Genomic DNA, 20,774 nt, shown 5'->3' with positions numbered 1-20,774 from the left:
CTACCAAGACTTGCACTGTCCTGGTTGATCTCACTCTCCTAAATCTATTAAACACCCATTTATGGTTTACTTTCAATCTTAGAGTACCGCTCTGATACAAGACAGTGTGACTGAACACCCGCGTCTGAAAAGCTGTCTTTCCAACACAAACCTCTCGGACTTTCCTGGCAGTTCGGTGGTAAAGAATCCATTTGCAAATGCCCGGGACAGGGGTTCAATCCCTGGTCAGGGAAGATTCCACATCCTGCGAGCAACTAAGCCTGTGCTCCACACTGCTCAGGACCACGTGCCGTGACTCCTGAAGCCTGTGCACCCCAGAGCCCCTTCTCCACAAGAGAAGCCACCGCACCAAGAAGCCCCTGCACCTCAGCAGAGTAGACCCTACTCGCTGCAACGAGAGAAAGCCCTTGCAGAAATACTCAGCACAGCCAAAAAAAAAAAAAACACCCATCCCCAGGTGGTGAAGGTCAACACCAATGGTCATGAATCTGGTTGATGACATGGGCTCAATACGATGTGACAAGAAGGGAGTTTCACCCCAGAGGTCCTTCCCAAACTCGTCACCCCAGACTAACCATGAGAAACACATGGACACGTCTCAATGGGAGACCACAGCTGACCACTCCTCACAACCGTTGAGGTCGTCAAAATCAAGGCATGTCTTGAGCAACTATCTCAGGCCAGAGGCACCTAAGGAGACACAACAACCAAATGTCATGTGAAATACTGGGGTAGAAAAGGGGCTGCTGCTGCTGCTGCTAAGTCACTTCAGTCGTGTCCGACCCTGTGCAACCCCATAGACGGCAGCCCACCAGGCTCCCCCGTCCCTGGGATTCTCCAGGCAAGAACACTGGAGCGGGTTGCCATTTCCTTCTCCAATGCATGAAAGTGAAAAGTCAAAGTGAACTTGCTCAATCGTGTCCAACTCTTAGCGACCCCATGGACTATAACCTACCAGGCTCCTCCGTCCATGGGATTTTCCAGGCAAGAGTACTGGAGTGGGGTGCCCTTGCCTTCTTCAAGAAAAGGGGCATTAGGGGACAAAACTGATGAGATATGAATCAGGTGTGTGTGCTCACTCAGCCACGTCCAACTCTTTGCCACCCCATGGACTGGGGCCCACCAGGCTCCTCTGTCCACGGGATTCTCCAGGCAAGAACACTAGGGTGGGTGGTCATGCCCTCCTCCAGGCGATCTTCCAGACCCAGGGATCGAACCCTCATCTCTCGCATCTCCTGGACTGGCAGGCTGACTCTACACTCCAGTGCCACTCAGGAAGCCCATGAATCCGATGTAGTCTATAATTGTGTCCCAGTATTGGTTTCCTCTGTTATAATAAGCATACCAGCCTGAGGCAAGATGTTAAAAAGAAAGGAAGTCGTGAGGGGCTTATGGGAACTCTTCCTCTTCTCTTTGTGATTTTTTTGCACATCTAAAACCGGTCTAAAAAATTAAGTATCTTAAAGTGCAAAAACAAGCAAAGAGATGCCTCTCTTAGAACGATTCTCTGGTCGGGCTAAAGCATCTTGGGTAGGAAGGGGGTTGTCAACAGCTGCCCAAGCTGAGGACAGAAGGGGACAAGACAAGTACTGGAACCCAGAGACCCAAAACACGCTCTGAAAAGGAACTTCTCAAGAAAGAGCTTTTATGGGAATTCCCTGGGGGTCCTGTGGTGAGGACTCCACGCTTTCACTGCTGAGGGTGTGGGTTCAACCCCTTTTGGGGGGAACTAAGATCCTGCAAGTTGTGAGGCTTGCGGAAAAAAAAAAAAGAGGGAGAGAGAGAAAAAGGGCTTCTAGGTAGCAGAGGGGCTGGGCCTGTGTGTGCCCTGCCATTTCCAGTAAAGGCTGCTTCTGACGTGGAACAGTCTGGGCCTCGTTAGTCCTGGAAAGGGTGTCTCGCCCCCTTCCTGCCTGGTTTTAAGGTCAGGGCTTCTCTACTCCATTTCTCTGTGCTCAGGCTGCTCAGAGTCACAAGTTTGGACCATCTTCACCTGAGAGATGTCGGTCTGGGCCGTCTTGTCTCCCTGGGGATGGAAGAGGCCCAGCGGAAAGCAAATGTGTGACAGCCTCAGCTACACCAGAGGTCATCCCAACAGTGATGTCCATACTTCCGGAAGGTTCTAGGGGTTTCTGGGAACTGCATCCTGGTAGAAGTCTCTCCCTGTGTGCCGATGTTGAGTATGGGTTCTGCTGAGGAGGCCCGCCCCGCCAGCCTTGCCCCTCGTGCAGACTGGATGGGGCTCCAGCGAACTGTATGGTGGGAATCTCATTTCAAACAGCAGCATGGTGACCGAGGGCTGCCTGCCCTGGTTACAGGGCAGTGAGGTCACCACCCACCGTTTCAGAAGCAATCTGCAACCGGAGGTATAGGGCGACCTCTGAAAACTTCCCAAGCTGGCTTTTTTCTGTGGCCTCTGCTCAAACACTTAAAAAAAATTTTTTTTTCCTTCAGCATGCAGGACCTTAGGTCGACTAGGGATTGAACCCATGCCCCCTGCGTGGACTGCAGGGAACTCCCTCAAACACTTAGGATTTAACTGGAGATGTCTGACCTGGTCTTCCACGCCTGCCCGAGGCCAGTCTGCATTTGCGACATCACGCGTGGCCCTTCATGCAAGCAAAACAACAGGTAAGTGGAAAAAAAAAAAGGATTCTTATGTTTTGTATTAAAATATTTTATATTAATCATTCAAACTTAATTTTTATACAATGAATGCATACATCACCGGGGTGTCTATCTGAGAGGGGAGTCAGGGAGGCGTCGGGTGGGTGTGCCCAGGTGTGAGCAGTGGGTGAGGGTAAGGAGACAGGTGCTTCCTCTGCTCGCCCCGTGCTTTGCCTGCCGATTCCAGGAAGGAGGCAGGCGTGTCACAGCAAACAGGTGGATCCTCGGCCTCTCCTCGGGCCTCCCTCTGCTGGGGTGAACCATATCTCCTCTTCCTGGGTGAGGCATCCAGCTCCGGGGGCTCTCTGACCAGCAAGCCCTTGATGTAACAGTGGCTGTGACTTGGGGACCGCCAAGAGCGAGTGTATGTGTTTACGTAGGGATTTCCAAGTCCTCTCCTGCCTCATGCCTGAACCGCGGCCGTCCTGCCTCCGGGCACTTGTGTGCGGGGCCGCGCCTAGGCGGCAGGCATGTCAGCCTTGCTGAGCGCGATGGCTAGCTCCAGATCTTCCTGCTCCTGCCGCCGCAGCCGCGCCAGCCTCTCCTGTTCCGCCTTCTCGCTCTCCCGCTTGGCCCATGCCAGCTGCTGCTCCTCATTGCCAAACTGCAAAGGAAAAACGAAGGGTGGGTTACACGGTCCCTGAAATGGTGCCTGCCTGCCAGCCAGCTGGTTGGGGCAGAGAGGATGTGGAGGTCTGCCATGGGGGGGATTGAGGGGGTGTGGGGAAACGCCAGGCCAGGATGCGTTGCAGGGAGGTGCCTGGTGTGCGGGGGTGAAAACCAGGACAAGCCAGAAGCCCCCTCTTGGTTGGGGATGCAGAGGGGACGCGCGTGCCCCAGTCCTGACCCCCAGCCTGGAAGGCGGTCACATGCACTGAGACACGCGGGGCTGAGTCTGACCTTAACCGCCACCTCCACCTCGGAGAGAAACCAGACGCCCCATCCCTGCTGGGAGCTGAAGCAGGCGGAGGCCAGGCATCAGATTAGGGACACTGAGAGACTTCTGGGGACCCACCCACCGGCCTGGAGGAGGCTTCACGGTGGGTGGAGGGGTACGACGGAGAAGCTCTGCCGGGCCTCCTGTCGGGGGACGGCACAGGCGTCTAGAAGCAGCTGGGGAGCGGAGTCAGCTGAATCCCAAGGAGATGGGACACCGAACCCGCGAGCCTGGGCCTCCATGACAGGCCGTGATGCCTGGGCGAGAGGTGCTGGGGCTGGAGACTTCATGCTCAAATAGATCTCTGAGTCTCCAACGTGGACAGGGGCCTTGAGACCAAACGAGACGACAGGGTCCAGAGATGCTGCAGCTCTGTCTCAGCCGCAGCCCCAGGGGCTCTGGGAGATGCCAAGAGCCACTCTGTGCTTGGACGTTCACAGGAGCCCTCAGCAATCACGCTGTCATTTGGTCCAGGAGCTTTTCATTCTTGGTGGTGGTGGTGGAGGGGGGTGGGGGTCCTTTTCCAAAAGGCGTAACTTTTTAAAAAATTTTTTTAAAACAAGGGAAGAAATCGTTTTGATCCCGAGTGGGTGGTTTAGTCGCTAAGTCGTGTCTGACTCTTGTGACCCCATGGACTGTAGCCCGCCAGGCTCAGAAAGTCCATGGAATTCTCCAGGCAAGAATACTGGAGTGGGCTGCCATTTCCTTCTCCCGAGATAGGTGATTTCAAACCATTCAATCGATGGACTTCCAGCTCTACGTAAAGGAAAGCAAAGCCAGTCGTCACATGTTCTTCCCCTGGTTGGACTCCCCGGCCCCTGAGGCCCCCCAGTCACTGTGCCCTGTCTCTAGGTGAGGTGCCTCCGGCACCGCTGATCCCCAGCAGAGCTGCAGCCCACTGGGGTCCCTAGCCTGCCTGGGTCGGCATCTCTCCTCTGTGTAAAGTCAGCTGAACCCCAAGGATCTGGGCCAGCGAACCCATGTGCCCCAGAAAGGAGCTATTTTCCCAAGGACACTCCTGGGACAAGCAAGTGGGGCAATCGGACTGGCGGTGTGTCCATGTTTCATGACCTGACCGCCAGTCTGGGGGTGATGGGGCCAGACAGTGGGGGCTGGGCAGGGGAGGGCTGGCTTGAGGGAGCCTGGTTTGGAGCCAGGTGTGGCCCCGAGGAGGGGGAGGAGATGGCACAGCCCAGAAGGCCTCCCTCCACCTGTCTGGGGAGTCAGGCAGGGGCAGGCGAGGGTTAACACAAAGAGGAGCCGCCCTCCCGGCACGAAGGTCGAGTCCTGGTTTCTTAGAGAAATGGCCCAGAAAAACACTCAGGGATCAAATGGGTCTCCAGCTTGGACTCCTGAAAGCCAGTCCCCGCCCCTCATATTTCCACCACTGGCCACAGATAACTGCCCTCCCCTCCCCCACCTCGCACTCTTTGGGGAATTTTCCAACACCTCTTCAGGAGAAAAACAAGGAAAGAACAACAAATGTCGATGGGAACAACTCCACGGTGCCGCTGACAGCGGTGGGAGGTGACAGGCAGCTGGGTGGACAGGGGACCTCGCCCTCGCCAGCCCGGAGGAGCAGGCGGGGGGCAGGGGCCGATGAGAAACAGGCCCGCACCTTGGTGGGGCCTGCTCAGCCCGGGAACCTCCCGCTCCAGGAGTCTTCAAGTTCAAAGCAAACGTGCTGATGGGAACATTCTAGATGCCTTCGGGGAGGACTCGGCGGAGGCGAGCTTAGGCTCCAGGGTGGAGACTCACAGCGGGCACGCGGTCGGAGGCAGGCTGAAGGCAGGGGCTTCTCTGTGGCTCCCTCTGTGTCTTGAATCAGCGGAGCAGCCCCTCCCTGGCCCTGGCAGCAGGCCCACGTCCAGGCCACGCCCAGGCCACGCTCTGGTCCTCCGACCTGGACGCGTCAGGTGCATCATGCGACGGCCCGGATCTGGAACACCAGCGTGTGCAGGGGCTGCTTGGCGAATGGCCAGCTCCAGTTTCTACTTCACTCATGACGGCGAGGGACACACCAGGGCCCGACAGACTCTGGGTGGTTTGATTTTGGTGGCCTCTCCATGGAAATCTGAGGTTCAGAGCCCTCCACACGTGAACACCCTTCCTCCAAGGGGATGGATGTGTGCGCCCCGCCTGCTGTCACCACGCGTGGGGACACTTCTCGCCGCTTCCCGTTAGCTTGCTTATCCTGCTGTTGAAAATGCATCCAACTCATCTGACGAGGCAAAGCGCAACTTATCCCATCCGATATTTGCTCTTAATGCACATTTCCGAAAGAAAGCACTGTTTGGCCCACCTAGAAATACGACTTCCTAATAAAACACATTTGCCTAAGACAGAAAAGGCTCGTTTTAAAAGAAACACCAGAGAGGTCTCCTGTGAGCCGCTACAAGCACAAGAAGCCCATTGATGGAAACTCAGGGTCAGTAAATCAGAGGGTTCCAGAGTGGCAGTGCTGGGGCGCCAAGGGGCCGGGGAGCGGGAATGGGTACACGTGTGACACTGGCTTCCCTGACAGCCACAGCGGACCCAGCTGCTTCTGCATGGGTTAACAACGCGTCCTGACCGCATGCTTAGAACGTCTGATCTGAGAGTCACGCTGCCAGGCTGCTGAGCAGTCAGAGACCACTCGGCGTCTCCCCAGGGAAGCTGAAACACACACACTCGCGGAACCAACTTTGGCCTTCTTTCAGTTGGCACCTATCTCTCAGGTCCAATGAACAAAGAAACCATCGGGCAATCAACCAAATCCCTGGACACCACAAACATGACAGACACTCCGAGCCCCCAGAGGTGGGACAGTTCTGTATGACTGAGGGGATAACACAAAGCAGCTAGATTCCTGCCTTCCCCCACTTCCCGGGCCATCACAAGGGGCTGAACCTCCCAGTCAGCTGATTTCCCCAGGGAAGACTGGGGCGCCCGAAGCGGGAAAGGCGATTTTAGACGTAAGACAGCGGGGCTGCAGACTGAGTGCAGGTCTGTCGGTCGTGTCCGACTCTTTGCAACCCCGTGGACTGTAGCCTGCCAGGCTCCTGTGTCCATGGGATTCTCCAGGCAAGAACACTAGAGTGGGTTGCCATGCCCTCCTCCAGGGGATCTTCCCAACCCAGGGATGAAACCCAGGTCTCCTGTATTGCAGGCGGTTTCTATACCTCCTGAAAACCGGCAGAACCCAATTCCTTGCCTGGAACTGAGGGTGTCTCAACCCCATGGGTATTTTAAAATAGGAAGTTAATAACTGTGCTGAAATGACCAGAAATGATGAACTAAATAACTTGAAATCTTGGGGGGGTTAACAAAAAAAAAAAAAAAAGTGTTCCAAAAACCAGCCATTGGGTGGCAGGAGGGGCACTGTAAGAAATAAAACTGCATTTCAGAGAGAGAACAATCATTTCTTGAAACTGCTGTTCAAATCCACTTACCCTTCCCCCCTACCCTAAACACAGTACCTGAGTCACACGTGAATAGCTCAATTTTTTTCCATCAGTGTTTCTTTTTTTTTTTTTAACCAAAAAATAAAGGCAGTGCTATTCAAGAAACTGTAGATAAAGCGGGTTTTGTTTCTGGCTTTTATTTAACAATGTCACCGTTTGTATATATCCAGTGTGCACTGGCCGTCAACAAAACCGGGCCAACTGCAGTTGTCAAATATTTACAGGTTGCCAAGAGCCAGGAACGTGTCAGCATCTTGGGCGATTTCAGTAAGCCACAGCCTAGCTGTGCATGAGCTGGATCTGACATGAATCAGGCATGCACTGGGCACTGGAACGGCGGTGCTCGCATTCATACATACATTCTAGGAGCTGAGGCATCTATAAACAATACATCTCACACCTAACGAGGAAACAGGGTACTCTGTGTCAAACCGAGTGAAGAAAGCCTTTTCAAAAAAAATATTAGGTGCGCAACAGACAGGGAAACCGTTTCTGGGAAGACAACATCTGAAGCTCTCTGAGAACAAGATCTTTGAGTACTCGTGAGGGTGCAGAAAGCACACAACATGAAAGCCTTTTACAGCCTGGAATCTTTTTTTTCAAACCGAGACACAGAGCCAGGCTTTCAAAATCCCCGAGTTGGCTTCTGAAAAGGCATTTCACTCTGCTAAACGGCTTTCTGAGTTTTTTGGGTTTTTTCTCCCTGCACAAGAAAGGGGCTTCAGAGCGGCTGTTCTAGGCTGCATTTTGGTTTTCTCCATAGCTGATAAAAAGTTGTTTTTTTTTTTAAACAAATCAAACTGCTTTCCCTTGGTGCGATCTGCCTGATCCTTGCTGCCTTAAACTGGGACTGTGAGAACTCTCGCAGAGACTTTTGTAAGACAGCGGCACCCAGATTAACTTTAGAGATCTTGTTTTGGTACTTCAGAAGTGTTTGACGTGGTGGCTCCCCGCCCCCCCCACCAAAAAAAAAAACTGAACAAACACAAAAGCCTCTGGGCGACAGAACTACTACAGAGGCTGCCGTGAAAGATAAAGAAACAGGCATTCTGGGCCATCCTGCCGGAAGGAAAATGCATCCTCATCACAGAGTATCCAAACCAGTGCTCGTTTTCTTTTATTGAGAAACCGTTTTTTTCTTACAGCAAGAAGCAGTACAGAGTAAATAACACGGGTGATGATATGAGGTTCCAGGAAACTTGGGTCAGGAGGAGGTTTGCCATTTCAAAAAGACAAATAATAATAATAATAAAATGATAACCCCAAGGAAGCTGCAAGCGGAGCAGGGGAGAGGAGGGGATGGCACGGAAGGCGGAGAACTCAACTTACAGAGGTGAAGTCTGCAAAGCCCAAAGAGGAGGCTTTAGAAGGTTTAGCTGAAGAGGAGGGAGCAAATGGATCTTTTCCACTAAACGGGTCCCCAAACCCCTTTTTATTTTGGAACGGGTCACTGCTGTCGGCCCCAAGTGGCTGGAATGGATCAGGGGGTTCGGTAAAGTCTGCAGAACCAAGCTGGTTTACGGGTGTACTTTTACCTGGAAAATTTAGGAGAAAAAAAAAAAAAGAGAAAAAAAAAGAAGAAGAAATACAAGTTACTGACCAGGGACAGAACAAGAGTCCTGACTGAGGAGCCGGGTGCCAGCTCCCTGGGAAACTCTAGCCTTCACTTGGAAAGAGCTGGAATGTGGCTCGTGGGACGGACTCCGGGGGGTAATCAGCATGGGTCTCTGCTTTCCTCTTCCTTTATCCCGGAGGCTTAATGGTTTTATGGGCGGTCTTAGAAAACCAATTCAGATGACCCTTCTCCCCTCCCCACCCACCACAGCTAAAATTTACATCATCTTTTGAAAGCTCACATGCAGGCGTGTTTCAAAGTGATTCATTATGGCAGGGCAACACATTCACGATCACACTGAGTTTTTACAAAGTCATGGTCGAGCAGAAAAAGATCACTGTAAGAGCCCAATAATTTAAAAAAAGGGGGGAGGATTACTTGCAACTAAACAGGAAGGATGGGGAATTAGTTTCACAACATGATGTGGAGTTAGCCATGTTAGTGGTGAGGGTCTGTATGCTGCTCACCAGACAAACCCACTCGGCCATCCTGGGTTTACATTCGTCCTGGGTTGAAATTCATTTCCGGCTCCTGCGTCTGTCCCTTTGGCTCCAAGGGGGCAGGCCTTGGGCTTTTGTGGGCTCTTGCCAAGAGGGTGGCTCTGGGAGACCCAGGTCCCAGCAAGGCAGATCTCCACGAGGACACGGGAGACAGGTGTTTAGAATTGGTGGGAAATGAGGCTGCAAGGCTACGCTTTGGGGGTGTGGCCCAAGGACCAGGGGCTTCTCCCAGCGGGTCCTGCCGAAAAGTCAGAACCATCCACAAGCAACCAGACCCCTCTCTGGGCCTGCTTGGTAAGGGGGGCCCACGGGATGAGCCTCCAGGATCTGCTGGGTTTGGAGGCCAGGTTCCTGCCTGACGCCATTCATTTGCCCAACAGCTGCCTGGGGTAACTAAGGTACCCAGGGGGTGAGACGGTCAATTCGGCAGCTCTGTGTCCAAGCCCAGGCTAGGGCATACTTAACATGATTCTCATCTGTTAACTGCGTTGCCCGTGTTTTGCTCTTACAATTTTAAAACTAATGTGCGAGAAGAAGCCAAAAGCCAAGGGCCACATTCCATATAGAACCCTGGACATCGGCTGCATGTCCAGAGGCAGGCTCTGGCTCTGAGTCACGCCTGACCTGTCTGCAGTGCCTGAGCCCAGGGCACCTGCCTTCCCACCCTGCTGGCCTCTACCACGCCACCTGCCTGCACGTCCATCTCCACGCCCAGCTCCAAAACCACGCTCTCTGACGCTGCTTCCTAAGGCCACATTTCTGAGGGTCCCCAGGGGTCCCTAAGGACTTCTGCCTCTGTCCCCTTGAGTTCTGAGACCCAGACCAGGCCCAGCGCCTCAGGCCCAGCTGGCCTGCTTCTGTCTGGGAAGTGGGCATGAAGATCAGGGGTCAGAGCCCGTGACTGATGCCCTACCGCGGGCGCAAGTGGGGCTCAGCACACGTGGGGCCTGTGACCACCTGACCTCAGGCCCCTCTGGATACACAAGTCTTTTTACTTGTCTCTTGACACAGCAGCTGGGCGGCCCTAAGGTACAAAGGCCGCCCTGACTCCATCATTTTCATTCCGAACCTCAAGTTACCGGAGACGTGGTTCTGCCCCCAGGGGAGCGCACAGAGAAGAGATGGGGTGGAGCCCACCAGAAGCAGCGGCGAAAATCCCCAAGCCCCCTCCCACCTGAGCTGGGGCTTCTGGGTGGGCGGGTGATGCCAGCAGTGTGGCTGGGACACAGAGGCCCCAAGCCGCCCCTGCCCCCGCCCCCGAGAGCTGCCGCTGGTTTCTGTCTGCATGTTTAAGGGAACGCTGAGACTCTTGACTTCCCGAGGCTCGCACAGGGCTCTCGAGACACAGGCCGCTCTGCACCCAGCTCTCTGTCACCTCCCAAGGCTGGATCAGAGGACTATGCCCTTGCCCGTGGCCTCATGGGGGCCCCGTGCTGACCTCTAGCCTTCCCGGGTTCTTACTGTCACAAACAGCAGAGCCTCGCCCACGTGTGTCTATTTATAGGAGATGTTCCCCGGCAGCTCAGACGGTAAAGAAACTGCCTACGAGGCAGGGGACCCGGGTTCAATCCCTGGATTGGGAAGATCCCCTGGAGAAGGAAATGGCAACCCCACTCCAGTACTCTTGCCTGGAGAATCCCATGGACAGAGGAGCCTGGAGGGCTACAGTCTATGGGGCTGCAAAGAGTTGGACACGACTGAGTGACTCACACTTTCACACACTTTCTAGAGGTGGGGCTGTGGGTCAGGAGGCGTGCCCACTGCAGCCTGACCTTCCTAGTACCTGCCCCAGGCTCCGACAGGAGACACTCTGATCTAGAAGGGCGGGGAGGGGGAAGGCTGCAGGCTTGGGGAGGTTGTAGGAGGTTCCCGGTGGCCCCAAGTCAGGTCAAAATCAACCATGAGGCTCAGTGGGCCAGGCGAACTTCTCTCTCCCCAAACCCCTGGGTGGGCCCCACCTGCTGGGGCAGGGACACTTTCCCGGAAGGGCGGGGCCAAGTCCACTGCACAGGACAGTGGGAATTAGGGCCCCTCTTCCCCAGGGCAACTGGCTTCTTCAAGTGCAGTCCTGGGGGCTGTGCCCACACCCCACCTTCCATACAGGCTGAGTTCTCTACTTCTGGCCCCTCTTCTATCTGTGACAGAGCCACAGACTTCGGGCTGCTCCCCCTCCAGCACCAAACGCTCCTCCCTGACCTGTCCTCCTAGCTGCTGGCTTTGCTCTCCCTCCCAGACCTCAGCCCCGTGGGCTTCAGACGATGGGGAGACCCAGTCTGGGCGCTGCCCTGAAGAGCCACCTCCCCCAAGCCCACCTTCCACAGCGGCCTACTCCCTGGTCCAGGGGATGAGCTGACGGGTGAGCACGGCCCCCCGGGCAGGTACCGCAGGCAAAGGAGAACCCCCTTTGGAGGCGAGCAGGCAGCACGGGCGGGAGAGGTCAGGCAAGCCCTGCCCCGCAGCTCATCAACTCTAGGCTGTACAACCGGGCGCTGTGAACCAATGGGAAGCCAGGCAGATCACGGGGGCGCCCTGGGCAAGGAGGAGGGTGGGCATGAGCCCCGGGAGCTTGGGTCCCCACAGCGGCACCACCGCCCGAAGCAAGTGGTCCGTGCCTCTCCTGGGTCCCTGGGAACCCCCCCTGTGACAGCCACTGGGCAGCTCACTCTTTCAGCTTCCAGCCCCGTGGGCCCCTGCACTCAGCCAGGCGGCCTTTTAACTCAGAGTTGCACCGAGCCTGCTGAGCTCTCCCCAGCTCTCTGGGAGCACCCACCCCAGCCCTGGCCAGCCTTCCCTGGCTGCTGCGCGGGCCGGAGCGCCCCTCCCCTGTGGGTGCCGCACACTCAAGAGGCCGGCCTCCCCATTTCTGGCGCAGACACTGCTGCAGCCCTTGTCCTGCTCCATCATCAGCTCACTCGTCCTGTATTTTCTCTCTTGCCCGAGAGAACACGAGCTCCAGAAAGCAGAGCACTCGGCTGCCCACAGCTGTGTCCCCGTTCCCCAGACCGCTCTGCTCAACAGAGCTTTCTAACGTGCAAGCTCCACCGTGGCGAATTAAGAAAGCCCACACAAAACCCTTCCCCACCTCATCCCCTGACACCCCTCCAGGGGCCCGAGCATACCTCGCTCCCCCAGGACCCCAGCGCAGGGCTTCTCTCCAGACAGTCCCTCTGCCTTAAGTGCCTGGGCCCACTGTCTCCCCAGGCCTGTGCTCAGCCCTCCTGGCCCAGCCCTCGGAGAGAGTGGGCTGTGGACCCCTGGAAGATAGGGAGGAGCATGGCAACCACCCCCCTCAGCCTCAGCTTCCTTATCTGTGAAATGGGGTTGTGATGGGATGAACTGGTCCCCCACCCCCAATTCGTTATGCTCAGGTCCTCTCCCCCGGTACCTCAGGATGTGGCTGTCTCGGGACACGGGATCTTTGCAGAGGTAATTAAGTTAGAATGAGGTCCTCTGAGTGGGCCCAAATCCAGGAGGACTGGTGCTCTCGGGAGAAAAGAGGAGAGCAGGACACTCGCATGCAGAGAGGGGAGGCCGCGGGAAGGCACGGGGGTGGACGCCGTCTACAGGCCAACCAGAGCAGCCTCAGGAGAAGCCAACCGGACCCCACCTTGATCCCAGACTCCTGGCCTCCACAGCCGAAAGTCCGCTTCGGCTGTCTCAGCTGCCCAGTCTACAGTATGTGGTATGGCGGCCCTAGGATACTCGGGCAGGGTAAAAGAGTGTCCGCTCTCCACCACCTCCAGAGCTGGGGTCGGCCTGTGAGGGGGCTGTCTGCTTGTGTAAATCATGTTTTACCAGTCTGCCAATGCCAGGCTGGCGTGGCTCCAATACCCAGAGGGCAGGACAGCTTGGCACACCCCCATGAGCTCCATAAGGAGACTGAGAACCCTGCCTGCAGAGCTGCTCAGATGCCACCAGCGCAGGGCGGTGGGTGGGCGTGCGCAGCCCCCTGGCAGGGGTGGCCTCCCCTTGAACTGCCGAGTTCCCTGCACTGGCCCCCACCTGTCGGGTTTCCTCAAACCCTCCATGCGACCTCCCCCTGCCACGGTGCAGCAGTGCCACAGCCCAGGCGTGCCCCCCGAGAGAAGAGCCCCCCTGCAGCGTACACCCAGATGCAGGCCCTGCCTTGCTTTCCAAACCCCAAGACGTGGCGTCACCAAAGGCTGATTGTGAACAGACAGGATCCTGAGCGAACCCTGTGCAGGAGGCCCCTGGGACACCGGCAGCCTTCCCTGGGCCCCGAGGGACGGGGCCTCACCTGCAACCAACCCGATGCATGCACCTCTGCCGGGGCGCCCGGGGGGATGGCATCCTGAGGTAGGGCACACTCACCTCGGCGGGCATAGTCCCTGCAGCCTGGCCACCGTGGTTTCCCTCCCACAGCTACCTCCACCTGGCAGACCTCCCCGTGCCGTCCAGCACGGCAAACATCCGAGCACGCATAACGGGGTCGGCTGACCCCAGCCAGGCCCTGAGAGTGACCCCAACAGTGCAGATGTTCAAATACACCATCACCCACTTCTGTGCCTTGTTTTTTTTTTTCAGTTAAAAAGAGCTTCCTCCCCTGGTCTGGGGTATTTTTTTTTTTTTTTTTAATCACTTTGGGGGCAGAGGTTGGGGGTGGGGGGCAGTCAAGAATCCAGCCGGCAAGAATGTCAAGCTGAGGTTTCTAACAGGCACGGAGATGATCGATCGATCAGTGAGATCTTGAAAGGAGGCACTCACACCCAAGAACGGCCCGGGGCCTGGTTTTGCTCGGCTGCCGAAACCGTTGTTATTTAGAAATCGTGACTGTGTTAATACGAAACCGGGGCACATCAACTGCTCCTGTTTTGGAGTGGTGGTGGCAGGGGAAACGGTTTTTTCTCGGTTATCTGTTTTTGTGCTCGGGCATAGAGGCTGAGTTATCGGACCTCACACGTGCAAAACTGGTGGCCTCCTGGCTTTGGCCTGACACGACGCTCACGAGCAGAGACGCCTTTTTCAAAAGACGCCCTTGCCCTGACTGCCCTTAGTCCATAGCACTTCCCACTCTGCGCCCCCATTTATTTTTAGCAGCTGCACTTTTCATACATTCTGGGGCTGGTTCCTGCTTTTATGTAACCACTTCTGCTAAGTCCTTAATTGTTTTTTTCCTGAAGTGGTGCTCAGATTAAACGTGACAGGGTAACCCAATCTGCCTCCGTGCCCCTGGGCAGACCTGCCGTTTTACACCTTTCTGTGGCTCCAGGCACCGAGAGTAAAGGAAAGAGGCTTGTCTGGGGCCTGTTTCAGAGAAGAGAGCACAAATATTTTTTTTTTTTTGCCTTAAATTTTGGTATAAAACTAATAACCAGGATGACACCTGGGCTGTCATTCCTAGACATCTGCCCAGGGCAGGGAGGCCTGAGTGGACGGGAGGATGTGACTGCAATCAGATAAAGACCCTCCCCCAGCTCGGGGCTGGAAGCTGCTGCCGAGCCCCCCAGTGACTCCCTGGTACTCGGAGGAGGCTTCATTAACAGGGTGGGGGAACCAAGGTTGAAGACAGGACAGAACAGGGCTGATTTGAAACCGCAGCAGTTTCAGCAGCTACCCTAGTGGTGCACCGAAACCGCACACAGGACGGCCTTGAGCAAAAACAATATGAACCTGATGGTTTACCACGGTGTGTGCTGTTAAAAAAAACCCGCTGGCCGGCCCCACCCTGGGAGCAGTGTCTTTAATTCTCCTGCTTCTGAACTTTCCGACACCAAGAGGGCCCCCAGCACCCAGGATCGGGGACTGGCAGGCCAGCGGGGGCAGAAGGGCATGAAGCCCTGCGCCAACCTCTTCCTCCTGGCTTCTCCGGGAAGGTCTCCGCTTGGAGAGTCAGCAGGGAGGGGAGAAAATGATGGAATACAAACCCCCTCCATGACTCAAACGTGAACACTGAAGGAAGGCAGGCTCTCCTGCTTGCAAATTTTTACCTTGAAGGAGAGTTTAACAGGTTTGGGTGACTTGCGGGAGGGTCTCAATAAATCAGATGAATAGAACATAATCAAAAATAGACGTGAGCCAGAGTGTGTGTTTTCATCCCGACCAGATAGTGGCTGGGTTCTATTTATAAGACTCAGGGCTGCAGTTGGAAAGTGCAGCTCCGTAGATGAGAGACAAACACAAAAACAACCAAACACAAAAATAAAAAACAGAGGTCTGTGGTCAGGACAGCTGCCCCACCTGAGCTGTTACTCTCCACAACACAGGACGTTCCCAAGCTGCCATTTGTGGCAACACGGGAGACACACGACCGTCACTCATCCCACACAACACGGGACACACACGACCGTCACTCGTCCCACACAACACGGGACACACACGACCGTCACTCGTCCCACACAACACGGGACACACACGACCGTCACTCGTCCCACACAACACGGGACACACACGACCGTCACTCGTCCCACACAACACGGGACACACACGACCGTCACTCGTCCCACACAACACGGGACACACACGACCGTCACTCGTCCCACACAGCACAGGACACACACACAACCGTCACTCGTCCCACACAACACGGCACACCCACACAACCGCCAGACTTCTGAAAGTGGTTCTAAAGGAGAGCTATGGCTACGGAGGTGCCCTCCTTGTCACCTCGGCTGCTCCCTTCCTGCCCCCTGAACCCGGCAAAGAAGCTGAACTGGGGGAAGAGAGAAAGCAGGCTGTCCAGAGCTTCACCCATCATCACTCGGAAACTTTTTATTTGCTAAGATCGCTTTTCACCGACGCACAAGAGAAACACTCGGCCCCCTCTGGTGGGATGAGGTGACCTAACTTCTTGGGCCGCGAGCCACAGGGCCACGCGAACAGCGTGCCAGCCAGGAGCCCTGCAGACTCCAGCCCCACTCACTCTGGCTCAGGCACACACGAGGAGAAGGCAAACCCCACAGATCAAAGCTGGGCCAAGCATCAGAGCCCCGGCAAGATAAAATCTGAGGTCCCCACCATCACAACGTTGAGATTTTCCACTAAAAATATTTACTGAATTTTAAGACAAATTTGCTGAATGCATTGAAGGGAGCAGGATGAGGTTTGGTTCTGAACTGTTGAGAAAAGCTGAACAAATATTTACTATCATCCACCAGGCACCCCCACACCTGATGAGCTTGTCTCACTCTCTGCAAGGTGCCGAGGGTGGTCAGAGGTAGCGAGCCCAGGGGATGTGGGGTCACTGCCCCGTCAGAGGGAGAAGGCGAGAAGGGGAAAATGTTGTCACACTTCTGGGGTCCTCAAAGGACAGATACCCTTAGGACTGAAAAACACACTTTTTAAGAGGTTTCTACAGAGGACTCCAAAGACATCTGTAAGAAACTTGGCAGGGGCTACTTTGGTTCCACAGCAAACACGGGGAGGGGGTACGTAACTTTATGAGTTTACAAACCATAAATCAGCCTTCACACAAAAATAATACAGCCTGGCAGGTCTCAAAGTTTGTTTTTTTTAAAAATTGTATTTGTTTTTTGATTTGCGCCTGCAACACTCTGCTGAATCAGCCATGTGCTGGCCTTACATGTCCCCTTGAGGGGCCTTGTGGGGTGCCTGGGGGGACAGGGAGATGCTAGGTGAGGCCGCGGTGGCCCAGCCTTGGTTCCTCCCTACAGAGCGGCGCCTGTATGGCCAGGACACCACCTCGGCACGGGCAGGGAGGTGCCCTGCCCACATTTAACAAAGTCCCCAGGGTGCCGCGCGGCGGGTCTGGAAAGGTGAGAAAGCACTCGCTGGAGTCAGGGGCGGGGGGCAGAGCCCACCGGGAGCCCTCCCAGTGTGGGGGCAGCGCGAAAGGCAGAGAGAGCCCGGAGCTGGGGGCCCGCCCGCCCCCGCGCTCCGGAGGGCTGATCCCCACCACCCACTCACACACACACCCGCTGCTTCTCAGCTGACAGTGGCAGCAGCAGCGCGGTTGACTCAGTGCTTTGAATGCGAGGAGTGACGAGCTGGGGGGCCACATTCACCCCGTCAGAAAAGCCAGCACCTCGTGGGGAACGTCTCCCTGGGCACCCCTCACCTTGCTATAGGTGAGACCAAGGGGCTGGGGGCAATACACGGGGCCTCTGCCGTGGGCGAGGGGGGCACCAGGGCCAGGGTGGTAGCTGCTGTCTGTTCACACCTACACACAGATGCCAGACTGGGGAGTCCAGGCTCTTGCACCCCACCTCAAGGCCTTGCTACAAACACCCCCAGACCCCGGCAGGCTGAGTCCCGACTCCTCTGCTCCAGGCCCCCCAAGTCTGGGCACTTGCACCCCGCTACACAACAGGTGGTAGGAGTGTCACCCAACTCCCACTCAACCCACCACGCGATTCTGGGTGCAGGAGGGTGGCCGCGGGCTAAGGTAGGCAAATGCTTCTATTTGCAAACTCCGCCGACTTTGCAAAACAGAAATTCACCCCAGAGAACAATTCGTCTCCAGGCGTTTCACACCTTAAGCAGCTGAGAGGAAAGTGACTTTTTTCCCTTGGCCCGGAGCCGGCTCACAAGCACTGTGGTCAGGAGTCCTGCCCAGTCCCAGCATGGACGCTCCTGACAGGAGGCGGGGGCAGTGGGCAGCCCACGGGAAAAGGAGGGCTCCACCAGGCTGGGTGCCTGAGGTTCCCCTGGAGCTCCCCGACCCCGGAGTACCCCAACCCCGGCTAGCCGGCAACTGTCGCGTTTTTCCACATTCGAGCTAGCAGTGAACTGCATTTGTCCTGTTCTAGAACTATCACATGTACCCACTGAATTATCTCTCTGAAATCATCGTGGGAACGGAATTCAAGTAGTTAAGTTCAAGGCCGAGGTGCTAACCGCTACGGCTCAACTGGAGAAGCCATTTTCAGAGTGGATCCTGCACAATAAACAAGGGGTTGGGATCCACAGGGGCACTGCGTAACCACCCTGGTTTCACCCCGTGCTGCCTGGCCTCACAGAGCCAGGCACACACCCCGGCTGGTGCCATGGAGGGGACCAGGGCTTCCTCTGCAGCCGGCTCCCGAGTGACAGCTCCCGGGATGGCCAAGCTGACCACCGGGCGAATGGGCCAGCCCCAGGGGCAGGCAGACGCCAGAAAGGCACCCAGAAGAAAGATGCCGCCTTCTGTGACCCTGTTCTGTTACCGTGTGGGGTCAGTCACAGGTGTGGGAGGGGACTTGGGTTCTAGGGGAGAAATGATGATTTATTTTTTTCAGAATCACTTGAATCAAACAGGACCCTAGTTATTAAATAGCATCCTGTTGTCTGGTGTGGTTTGGAAGGATACTGAGAAGGGGGAGGGGGCAGAAAGATACCACCGGAGTGTGCGTGGCTTTATTCTGCAGGTGAAAAGGTCATTAGCTGTAATAATAATTAACCTGGGGAGAGGTTAAAGGTGACTGGCTGGTTAGCGGTGAAGGCGCGCTAGCTGGTGTCGCCCAGGCACTGCAGGAACCACAATGTGGGGCCGCACTCACAGGAAGTGGCAAGGGTGGGGCCCGGGGCACAGGATCCCGCTATCTGTCGCCGCAGGCGCGAGGGCCCAATCACTGACACCCACACAGCCATTTCCTGCACTTGAAAAAAAAAATCTGTTTCTCCCTTTGCAAATCAACAACTTTTACCTAGAAACTCTTCGGCGGCGAGTTCTGACTGATCTTGATCTCCGGTCCGTTGCAGAGAGCACATCGCTGTTTACCTGGGGGAGGTGTACCAGCGCTAATTCTAACTGACAGGTTTCGGCGGCTACCGGAGCGGTCTGTTTTGCATCTGCCTAGAAGAAACCGAGTCTCTACCCAAACAGACACCTGCTCCTTACTGCATACCTTGATAGACCTTTCTAGAAAAGACCTCTGGGCTCAGAGAACTCAGTGCCAACTCCAGAGTGCCATGCACTGCCCCAGAGGGTAATTCTCAAAGGTTGTCGAGCAAAGCTTTCTGGTTTGGGTCAGGGCAGATGGCCGGCCTGAGGGCTGCTCCAGTCACATGCCTTGGATGCCAGAACTCTTTCCCAGAGAACCCTGGTGAGGCTCCCAGCCGGCGGGATCCCCACCTTGACTGCACAGGCTGACGCTGTGTGTAGATCGCATGTCAACTAATCTTTCATCAAACTTAAAGATGCAACCAAAACTCAGCTCCCACAGGCTGTGAACACTGCAGCCTCTGGGGCACAAAGGCTGGCACCCCCAAAGCCAGGTGTTAACTCAGACCCCAACATCCACCTGGTCCCACACGAGTGACGACAGCTGAGCTTTGCCAGAAAGGACCCTGGAGCCCTCTTTGAAGTTCAACTACCCACGCTATTTTTTTTCAGCTGCAAAGATATCTGCTAAACTGCCAACTCATGGGGGAAAAGGATCCCTTGAGAACTCCCTGTATGTATATGACGGCCTCGGGCCCAGCCTCCGCCTTTCCCTGGGGAAGGAGGACCCTGAGTCCTGGTCCCTGCACCCCAGGGCCGGGTTGGTGGGTACACACCACACTCACAGCAATGCTCATCAGCTGTGCAAGGCACTCACCAGAAAGGCCACACGCTAGGCTACAGCTGCGCCCGAGCTCAGGCGCGGAAACTGAGGCTCGCCAAGGTTAAGACACTTGCCCAGAGCCCCTCCGGGAGACGGAAGCAGCCAGAACGTGCAACCAGTCTGATCAAGCCGGGGTCAGACTCGCCTGTCCTGGCCTTACACGTCAGAGCTGACTCCAGACACAAAGACCTGGTGGGGTTCCAGAAAGCTCTGGGTCCCCTCCAGGCGAGCCTCAAGTGGGAGTGTGGTCAATCAGACCCATTTCTCATACAGAATGGCGAAGGTGAGCCCACTCCTTCCTCATGGTTTCTGGAGTGTGGGTATGAAGTTGTGTTATGTAAGAAAAGCCACGATCACCCAGCAGGCTGGACTGTTTGCTCACCTACCTCCGTGGAGGAGCGGGGTCATGGCTCCGCCGCCAGAGCCACCCGGCCCTGGGAGCAGGGGGCCCGCCTCAGCCCCTCTCTGCTTGCCCTCCCAGGACCAACACCCCCCACACGTCAGGTGGCCCTTGGGCATGACAACGCAGCACGTTTACATGCTGGCCACGTGGCCCCTCCAAGCAGGAAAGGGCCGGATCAGCAAGAAGCGCAGAAAAGCACGCGCCGTGACACCCGCACTCGCCAACTGCTGGACTCTGATTCCTCACAAAGACAACCACCACCACCCATGGACATCTCCTTGGCTACTTCCCATCTCAGGAACCAAGAAAGCGGGAGCTGAGCCTGATGCTTCCATAACAAACATTCCAAGCGGGATTTTCTCTGACTCTCATCTGCTGACTTGTCTTGCTAATATATTAGCAGACAACGGCCAGGAGGCTCCAGTTGATGAGGCCTTGCTCCCTGTGATGTAGACGGGGGAGAAGAGGGCCGTGCGCACGGCTGGGCTCCAATCCCTCGATCGGGGAAGCAGCCTGGAGAGGACAAGTCCATGCCCGCCACCAACATCTACCCTGCTCAGTGACGCCTGCTGGGTCGGGTGGCCTTTGCAGGAGCATCGACACGGCTGGCAGTCTCCAGTTGTTACAGGTTAGTGCGGAATCACAGAAGCACCACTGAAGTGCTCTCACAGCACCCGCCACACAGCGTGTACCTACCACCCAGCAAC

General features: G+C 55.9%; 1 protein-coding gene across 5 annotated transcripts in view; it reads right to left on the bottom strand.

Moving 5' to 3' along the window:
- Nucleotides 1-2,746: 2,746 nt before the first annotated feature.
- Nucleotides 2,747-20,774, bottom strand: part of EPS15L1 (epidermal growth factor receptor pathway substrate 15 like 1) — a 106,905-nt gene continuing 88,877 nt past the window's right edge. For 2 of the 5 annotated variants that reach the window (XM_068981383.1, XM_068981384.1), the window contains exons 23-24: nt 8,377-8,582; nt 2,747-3,271 (exon numbers count right to left, since the gene is read on the bottom strand). In XM_068981383.1, coding sequence (XP_068837484.1) covers nt 3,125-3,271; nt 8,377-8,582 — 353 coding nt within the window. In that variant the 3' untranslated portion in view covers nt 2,747-3,124. Of the gene's footprint in view, nt 3,272-8,376; nt 8,583-20,774 lie in introns of those variants that run through there. The other 3 variants (XM_068981385.1, XM_068981386.1, XM_068981387.1) reach the window with 3 other exon arrangements.

Source organism: Capricornis sumatraensis, chromosome 9 (genome assembly GCF_032405125.1).
Source record: "Capricornis sumatraensis isolate serow.1 chromosome 9, serow.2, whole genome shotgun sequence".
Taxonomy (NCBI): Eukaryota; Metazoa; Chordata; class Mammalia; order Artiodactyla; family Bovidae; genus Capricornis; species Capricornis sumatraensis.
This window is presented reverse-complemented; position numbering and strand designations above follow the sequence as displayed.